This window comes from Penaeus chinensis, chromosome 36 (assembly GCF_019202785.1).
Source record: "Penaeus chinensis breed Huanghai No. 1 chromosome 36, ASM1920278v2, whole genome shotgun sequence".
Taxonomy (NCBI): domain Eukaryota; kingdom Metazoa; phylum Arthropoda; class Malacostraca; order Decapoda; family Penaeidae; genus Penaeus; species Penaeus chinensis.
Genome location: NC_061854.1, coordinates 22619858 through 22629857, shown reverse-complemented (window position 1 = coordinate 22629857; position 10000 = coordinate 22619858). Strand labels below are relative to the sequence as shown.

General features: G+C 35.6%; 3 protein-coding genes across 3 annotated transcripts in view; 2 read left to right on the top strand and 1 right to left on the bottom strand.

Moving 5' to 3' along the window:
* The first annotated feature begins 1128 nt into the window (after positions 1-1128).
* Positions 1129-1959, top strand: LOC125045165 (U-scoloptoxin(01)-Cw1a-like). The gene is made up of 2 exons (XM_047642319.1): positions 1129-1160; positions 1447-1959. Exons 1-2 carry the CDS (start codon positions 1142-1144, stop codon positions 1830-1832), a joined length of 405 nt encoding a protein of 134 aa, XP_047498275.1. The 5' UTR covers positions 1129-1141; the 3' UTR covers positions 1833-1959.
* Positions 1960-3749: 1790 nt separating this feature from the next.
* On the top strand, positions 3750-4676 carry LOC125045117 (U-scoloptoxin(01)-Cw1a-like). The gene is made up of 2 exons (XM_047642230.1): positions 3750-3843; positions 4276-4676. Exons 1-2 carry the CDS (start codon positions 3825-3827, stop codon positions 4653-4655), a joined length of 399 nt encoding a protein of 132 aa, XP_047498186.1. The 5' UTR covers positions 3750-3824; the 3' UTR covers positions 4656-4676.
* Positions 4677-6115: 1439 nt separating this feature from the next.
* LOC125044862 overlaps positions 6116-10000 on the bottom strand; it is a 6973-nt gene continuing 3088 nt past the window's right edge. Inside the window, exons 2-3 of the mRNA XM_047641825.1 lie at positions 6841-6995; positions 6116-6716 (exon numbers count right to left, since the gene is read on the bottom strand). Coding sequence (XP_047497781.1) covers positions 6230-6716; positions 6841-6995 — 642 coding nt within the window. The 3' untranslated portion in view covers positions 6116-6229. The remainder of the gene's footprint in view (positions 6717-6840; positions 6996-10000) is intronic.

The window sequence follows — 10000 nt, the reverse complement described above, 5'->3', positions numbered from 1 at the left end:
ATATATTTTACGTATATATGATTCATTCTCTTAATCTTCATAACTGCTTCTACTACCTCAGCGATGTAAGGACAAATGTACGAAAAGTCTCACTGGGCTAATGATAATGATGATGCAATTGTAATATTAGATCTGTGTAGAGGATGCCCCATGAACAATTATATAATTCTGTAGGATCCTCAGGTTATAGCATCGGTCGATCAATAGTACTGGCTTTCGAATATTCGTAGACCTCACTCCTCTTCTACGTCATGTTGTGATTTATTACTGCCTAATGAGGACTGAATGAGCAAGTTCTGTGCATCAACATACTGCTGCCGCTGAATAAGTTGCTTTGGAGATGGATTCTCGTATCGCTGCTCATTGTCTCGGTCCGCCATACAAACTCCCGAAAAAGCACAGCAGCCTCTCAGATAAAAAAAAAAAAACACACATCGCATTTTGCATTCCTGTTCAAGCAGGCAAGCGAGCAGATAATGACTGCATCGGGTCGAGGCTCAAGTTCGGGGGCGCGCGATGGCCGGCCGCCCGAGTCACCCGAGCCCGCCCGACCTGCTCGGGCCGGGGAGTCTTCTCACGGTTTTTTATCGACGGAGAGCACGAAGTAAGACTTATGCTTCCCTTGAGAGAAACATCAGTGCAGTCTTCCTTCGTTCCCATTTTAGGGGCAAGAGAGACAAGACATGGACTATCATGAAGTGTATTTTCATACTGTTTTTCTGTTGTGCCGACCAACATACACGGAGAAATAAGACAATGGTAAATGTAATGTGAAAAGATACGAAGGCATTGCCGGTGCATCTATTTAATCAAATTAATCCGCGGAGGTGATTGACGACGCAGTAGGCAACGCTCAGATTGCCACTGGCGATATGGCAGAAACCAAGAATATGAACGTGAGCAGTAATCCTATGTCACATATTTTCCTGAATATGCTTTTAATTTTCTAGTTATATGTCTAGAAAGTAAAAGGAAAATAACCCCAAGACCGTTCTCGCCCGATCCTCGCCAGGACAGACCATGAGGACCAAGGTCAGGAGGCTAAAGGAAAGGGCAACAAGGCAGCGACTGACAACCAACGATATAAAAGGCGACTTCATCTTCCCTTCGCCACTCGCATCTCTCGTGCTCTCCCGACATCATGAAGTCCCTGGCTCTTAGTAAGGATGTTTTTAACGTTCTTTGTTATTGTTGTAGAGGATATATTTGCAATGGTAATAAGGACTACTATTTCCGTAATACTAAAGTAATTAACCTCAGGCACGGTTCCTTTGACATGGTTGTGATGAGTTATATCATGTTATAGTTTTCTTCGTCAGTCTAAAAACATGATAAATGGATTTGATATGGTGATAATGACGATGTAATTAATAATAAAACAACAAAAATAAGCAGAATATAATGAGGGAAACCAATTGTGATGCAATTCCTTTTTTCCGTTTGCAGTTTGCTTGTTCCTTGGTGTGGCTGTCGCCGTGCCCGGCCTCCGCCAGCGTCGAGACTCCAACTCGCTCTTCTTCGAACTTCCCGCCGACGCAGATTTGGTTCTTGGCGGAATCAACACGGGATTCGAGTGCGGCGACCTGCCCTACGGCTACTACGCCGACCAGGCTAACAGCTGCGCCGTCTTCCACGTGTGTCTGCCCTACATCGACAACGACCTCTACATCACCCGCCACTTCTCCTTCATGTGCGGCGAGGGCACCATGTTCGACCAGGAGCGCCTCGTCTGCGACTTCCCCGAGAACTCCCTTCCCTGCTCCGAGGCCGCCGCCTTCAGGAGGTCCAACGAGTACTTCGGCCGCGAAAATGTGAACTTCCTCGAAAAGTAATTTTCTCATATTCTTGAGATTCCCCCTATTGAGTACAAAATGTTAGGTATAAACCTTTTACATATCACCTTTATACTAAAAAAAAAAAAAAAAAAAAACATGTTAATAAAAACAGATACAAGTAACACGCCTCTCTTTTTAATACCTACACCCTGAAGAACAAACATATGAAAATGTGGAATGAGGACCCTGGCGACATTATTTAAAGAGGAGATTCATGTTGACTGCAACTTCCTCGAGAACTCCCTTCCCTGCTCCGAGGCCGCTAACTTTCTTGAGAAGTAACTTTGAGAAATGTATGTCTCTTCAATTTGTTGTCTATGCCTGTAAAATAGTTTTTTTTTTTTCAGTCAGTGAATTCTTAACCTTTTTCGTGGCACCGTGATAAAAAACACAAACTTGCCACCCAAACATATTAAGCCACGTAATATGTTTGCCTTAATGCATCAAAAAATGAAAACAAACTGTATCAAAATCCAAGATGATATCTGACAAGCGTACACACATTAAGCAAAAGTAAAAACTGTTGTCCACAAAATGAAATGCCACAGTAAAAAGTTTTTAGTCCGATCGAACCAGGTTAAGAACCTCTTCTAAATCATGTAGACTGATATTAAATTCTTACATTATAAATAATACAATCAACTTATAGTATCTGTCTTATTTTCGCTGTGAATTACAGATTCCAAGACCTTCAGCACTTCCATTTTCAATAGTCATGAGGCGACTTCATCTTCCCTTCGCCACTCGCATTCTTCGTGTCCTTCCGACAACTTGAAGACACCGGCTATTACTAAGGATGTTCTATTTTCAGAATAGGATTCAGAGGATTGGCAATCTTGAGCTCTAAAAAGTACAACCTATTCTATTTGATAAAATGACCCATCGTCCTGAGCATTTCATATCTTTGAATATAAAACTAAGGTTAATTTCGAAGGGTCATCTCACTTCCTCAGTAGAACAATTTTGCAAAGAATAGGTTCTTCCTTTAACAGGTCAACACGTTGCACTCCATTTAGCGATAATGTTAATCAATACTATTCTTGATATTACTCCCATGGCTAATGCAACAACAGCTGATACGATCATGATAAAACAAAAACGAGTGATAATTACAAATAACTGCATTTACATAACTGTTGTTACGCGTCCTGGATGTATTTTCAAGTATCTCTTTCATTGCAAGTGTGCAAGAAAAAGGAAAAGAAAAGACATATATCGCAGGAAAAAGGGGATGGCAGGACAAAATGAGGTTATTGAGGCTAAATTTCAGCTTTAGATTTGGAAAAGGAATACGGTTCATATGATTAACTATATAATTTAGAAAACATCCCTGCCTAATGAGCAAATCAGCGAACATTTGAGTTCAGTAAGCTAGATTAAATTTTCAAGTTCGTAATCATATCATAAATTTACGAAGCTTGTCAAGTAAGGGTTTGATAGAATGGCATTAAATAGTAAAAAGGAAATCTCAAATCGGAAGCTTAGAGTGATTACCAACTCAAGACGTAAGAAGTTCCATTATAGGCGAGGGAATGGCAATCGCCAGTGCCTGCTGTCCTCCCACCTGCCCATCGGATCCCCACTGTTACCTGAGACCATGAAACAGGTTGCTAAGTACACGCTGCAACAATTCCTTTCCCAGCCTCGTTATAACGCGACGGGGCGTTCCACTCATGTTGGGAAGAGGCAATGTTGTCAGGTTGCTCAAGACCGCAACTTTTGTCTTCGTTCTAACTCCTCTTGTTTTTTTCTGAAATCTTACTCGTAAATAAAAAAAAATAAAGAACAAAGGCGACGGTACAAAAGCGAGAAAGAAGAGAGACCAAAAAATGCGCGGCAAGAAATTGGCAGGGGAGGGGGACTGCGGCCGCGGCAGCTGTCACAAAACTGGAAAAGTATATGCAAGGTCGACGTTGCAGCGGCTTGATATATAAGGCCAAAGCTTACTTGCAAGCACCACAAAGCCCTCTTTCCCTCCTGCAGACAACGATGAAGACTCTTGCCCTCGGTGAGTTGCTTTTCGATATTTTGCAGTATTTAAATACCCGTGTACTACTGGTGGTCCAAGGGTGATGCCAAGAAAAGGTTATTTATATTGTTAATGCATTCACCACTTGTGCTGACATTATATTCTTGGCCAGTATAATTTTGGCATAAAAGGCGATGATTATGGAATACACAACTGCAATAACTCCATAATATGGAATGCTAATGTTAATGATGGTGTATGTAACTGATTTGTTAACATAACATTGATGTGTAATTTACACTAGACGAAAATTTAAATCCATTAACAACAACAACAACAACAACAATAATAACAATAATAATAATAATATTAATATTAATAAGAACAATACGGTATTGGTATTGATGGTATTCGAGGTAGTAATATTAGTAAATAAATGACTCAGCAATTGCGCTTTTTACATATTCATAGTCCTCGCTCTGGTGGGCGTGGCCGCCGCCGTCCCAGGCGAGCGCCAGCGTCGGGACTCCACCCCTCTCGTCTTCGAACTCCCAGCCGACGCCGCCCTGGTCCTCGGGGGTATCAACACTGGGTTCGACTGCGGGGACCTTCCCTTCGGCTACTACGCCGACCAGGCCAACAACTGCGCCCTCTACCACGTGTGTCTGCCCTACATCGAGAACGACATTTACGTCACCCGCCAGTTCACCTTCATGTGCGGCGAGGGCACTATGTTCGACCAGGAGCGCCTCGTCTGCGACTTCCCCGAGAACTCAGTCGCCTGCAACGAGGCCACAAACTACAGGCGAGCCAACGAGTACTTCGGTCGTCCTGTCAATTTCCTTGAGTAAAGCATAAAGCTGTCGAAATCATATCGTATTGCGCTTTTATTGACCAACCCTATCTCTGTATTTTCTTTAATAATGTTCTGGGTAACGATTTTTTTCTTCTAGGAATGCCCCTAAACGTTGCCACTGTAATAAGTAGAAGAGGCTACTGTGTCCCGATATAGCGACGCCCTAAGCTATTAAAAGTGTTAGCTAAGAATTACGTGATACAACTCCAGAATTGAGAAGAAATGTAGGAAACAATTGGTTATATAGCAATACGATTTAATCTGCGTATAAATCCAAATTTTGATACACCAACAAACGGAGATATGAACATTTCAGGGACCTACTTATTCCCCGGTCAGCTAGGTTTAGCTGATGTGTATTACAGGGCAAATAACGTGAGAAAATGGTATATAACAGTAATTGTGATAATGATGATACTAAGGGTTTGGGGATTAAGAATATGATGAAAAACTAGAAAAAAATCATAATAACTATCATAATGATAACAATGGAATGACTACGATACAGCAGTTATGTAAATAACGATAATAACAATCATGAATACAAAAATAACATAAACAAAACACATACACGAACAAACATCACAGCATTACATGTATGGTAGAGAAATTGGACTTAAGTGTCTATGCCTCTATTCCATGTAAGCAATGTCAAATTCCTGATAAATCGGTCAAAATGTATTACGACTGAGAAAAGGGATTGCATAGTGGCCTTAGGAATGTGTGACAAAACTCATCATCTAGTACAGTACAATAGTTTTATCTATGAAAAATATAAGAATCTTTACTAAGGTGTTATATTACCGTTGCCAGTAGGCAGGAATTTTTCATCCTTAAATCAATTACATGAAATACGGTTGGTGTATGACGTGAGAAATACACGCAGTTTTTTCGTACAACCTGGGAATCACAGGAAAATGTTGCTGCTGTACTATGCTGTACCCAGCTATTCGTGCGGTCTTGGGTACGAATGGAACCCATCTCGTTGACTAACATCAAAGTCAGTTACCCACTGAAAAAAATTATATAACTGTACGGAACTAAATGAATTATAAATATTTAAAAAGGAAACCGGAAAAGTCGGGTTTTAATTTATTTTACGCTGCCCCCCCCCCCCCTTTTTTAAAATGTAGATTTGAGCTCACGGAATCCTAATTCTGTCAAAGGAGTCAAGGGAACACCGGTTGGGAATCGGCGGCATGACGGAATATGAAATACCAGGGTGACTATCCTAAATCACTGATTGTTCGTTTGCGTCGTAACTCTGATACCCAAAAGGACTTTAACATCTACATAAGAAGGAATTTAAAATATCACAAATGCCAAAGAGAGGGCTACAGCTATCTAGTGAACTGAGCAACATTAATCTCCTCTTTAAATAATGCCGCAAGGGTCCTCATTCCATATATTCATATTTTTGTTCTTCAGGGTGTAGGTATTAAAAAGAGAGGCGTGTTACTTGTATCTGTTTTTATTAACATGTATTTTTCATAGTATAAAGGTGATATGTAAAAGGTTTATACCTAACATTTTGTACTCAATAGGGGGAATCTCAAGAATATGAGAAAATTACTTTTCGAGGAAGTTCACATTTTCGCGGCCGAAGTACTCGTTGGACCTCCTGAAGGCGGCGGCCTCGGAGCAGGGAAGGGAGTTCTCGGGGAAGTCGCAGACGAGGCGCTCCTGGTCGAACATGGTGCCCTCGCCGCACATGAAGGAGAAGTGGCGGGTGATGTAGAGGTCGTTGTCGATGTAGGGCAGACACACGTGGAAGACGGCGCAGCTGTTAGCCTGGTCGGCGTAGTAGCCGTAGGGCAGGTCGCCGCACTCGAATCCCGTGTTGATTCCGCCAAGAACCAAATCTGCGTCGGCGGGAAGTTCGAAGAAGAGCGAGTTGGAGTCTCGACGCTGGCGGAGGCCGGGCACGGCGGCGGCAACGCCAACCAACAAAGCGACTGAAGAAAAATAAATAAAAAAAGTATAAACATGAGAACAGATCAAACCGCCGAAAGAATCATCTCTAACATTGGCAATGTACCGAAAATTAATATACAAACTAAGACAGTTCAAGATTATAGGCATAGTTTAAAAAAAAATCAGGAAAACAAAAAAAATAATAATGATAAAGAAATAAGAATAAATAAAGAAAAAAAAAATAAGGACATGCTCATCCTCCTTACCGAGAGCAATGGTCTTCATGTTTCCTGGAGGAAGTTAAGAGTGAGGAGAAACAGTGACGGTCAGGCTTATATACCTCGTGGCTGCGGCTCGACCTTGTCCTGGCCTTCTCTTTGCCCTGACAACCTGTCACCGCACTCGGCCCCGCAACCGGCAGCTGTGAAACCGCGCAGAAAAAAAAGCTGTTATCCCGCAGAGTCATTATTCCGCGTGCTTTTCCAGAAGCCTTCCTCTCCCTCTCGGTTGAGATGGATAGCGGTGATGCAGAAGGTGATGCTACTTGTGAGGACGATGATGATAGTGATAATAATAAATGTATGATGATGATAATGATATTCATGTTATTAATGGAGATAATAATTATAGTAATGATAATGATCATAATGATGATGATAAAAAAAAATAATAATGATAGTGATAATAATAAGAACGATAATGATGATGGTAATAATAGTGAGAATGATAAGGATAGTAATGGTAATAATAATAATTATATCAATTATAATGATGATAAAGATCATAAAAACAAGAGCAATAATGATGATAACAATACTAATACTAATAATGATAATGATAATGATAACGATAATAAAAGTAATAATAATAATGATAATACTAATAATACCAGTAACAATAATAATAACAATAATAATGATAACGATAATGATAATGATAATGATGACAATGATAATAACAGTAATGATAACAGTAATAATAATGATGATGAGAATGATAAAAACAAAAGCGACAACAATGTCTACAGAAATAATAAAGATGATGATGAAAATAACAGTAGTAATAGTACTAGTAATAATGATGATAATACTGATAATAGTATTAGCATAGATATTATATGTAGCAGGAGTAGTAGTAATAATAGCAATGATAATGATATTATTATTATTGTTATTGTTATTGTCATTATCATTATTATAATTATTATTATTAGTAGTAGTAGTAGCTGTAGCAGTACTTGCCTGGTAATAGTAATGATAATGGTAATAATAGTAGCAGTAGTAGTAGTAATAGTAACAGTAATGATAATGAAAATGATAATAATAATATTAATGATGATGATGATGATGATGATGATGATGATGATGATGATGATGATGATGATGATGATGATGATGATGATGATGATGATGATGATAATAATAATAATAATGATAATCATAATGATGATAATAATAATGATAAAGATAATGATAATGATAATGTTAACAGTGATAATAATAATAATGATAATGATAGTAGTAATGATAATAATGAGATTATTAACAATAATGATAAAGTTAATAGTAATAATCATACAAATACCAATATTAATACTATTAATAGCAATATTAATGATAATAATATAATAATAATAATGGTAATAATGATAATAATATTGATAATAATAATAATAAAAATAATAGTAATAATAATAATAATAATAATGATAATGATAATAATAATAGTAATAATGATAATAATAATAACAGTAATAACAATGATAATAGTAATAGTAATAATAATAATGATGATGATAATAATAATAATAATTATAATGATAATAATGATAATAATAATGATAATAAAAATAATGATAAACAGTAACAACAACAGCAACAACGATAATATTAATGGTAATAAAGCATATTAAAGATAAAAATGATAATGATAATAATAGTAATGATAATGATAGTGAAGGCCGACGCACATTATCCTGTTTCTAATTCAAGAAAAAGCACTTTGAAATGTTCAAAATCAGATCTTATCGCTCGATCTATATATCACGTCATGTGATATTAGCAGATCGAGCTAAGGCAGAAATATAATGATATCGCTGCCAATGTTAAGGATAACGGCAATGGCAATGATACTAATAATGAGGCTAATGATAATAGTATTGACGAGAACAATACAATGATAATGATGAAATGTATGCTCATGTTAACAATAGTGATGTAACTTCTACTGCTAGCAATAATGATAGTTATAAAGGTAATAACAATGATAATGATAATAGTGATAATAATGATGATGATAATAGTGATAATAATGATGATAATAGTGACTAGCAGTAATGATGATAATAATAGTAATGATTATAATAATGATAATGATAATAATGATGATAATGATAATAATAATGGTTATGATAAAAAATGGTAATGCTAATAATTATGATTATGATAATGCTAATGTTAATGATTAAGATAATGATAATGATGATGATGATAATGATAGTGATAGTGGTTAGGATATATGATAATGATAATTATAAAGATAATGATAATTATAAAGATAATAATAATTATAAAGATAAAGATGATTATAAAGATAATGATAATAAGGATGATAATGTTAGTGATAATGATGATGATTGTGATGACAATTGTAATGACATTGATGATAATGATAATATTAATGATGATAAGAATAATAGTAATAATAATAATGATAATAATAATAATGGTAATCATAATAATATAATGATAATTGTGATAATAATGACAATATCAATAATGATAATAATGAGAAAAATAGTAATAATCATAATAATAATGATGATAATAAAAATAATGAAAATAATAATAATGATGATGATGATACTACTACTACTGCTACTACTACTACTACTACTAATAATAATAATAATAACAGTATGAGTAAAATTGATAATAATGATGATGATAACAATAATATAATAGTAATGGTAATAGTAATAATAATGATAACAATAAAATAAATAATAATAATGATAACAGTGATAATGATAATGACGATGATGATAATACTATTAATTATAATAATAATGATAATAATAATAATAGTAATAATAATAATAATATTAATGATAATGATAATGATTATAATGATAATAGTAATAATAATAATAATAATAATAATAATAAAGATAATGATAATAATAATAAAGATAATGATAATAATAATAAAGATAATGATAATAATTATGATAGCAATGATGATTATGTTGATAACAGTAATGATAATAATGAAAATGAAAATAAGGATAATAATCATAATAATGATAACAATATCATAGGTAATGATAATTATGATGATTATGAGAAAGATAATGTTAGTGATAATAATAATGATAATGATAACAATACTACTAGATATGATAATGATGATAATAGTAATGATAAC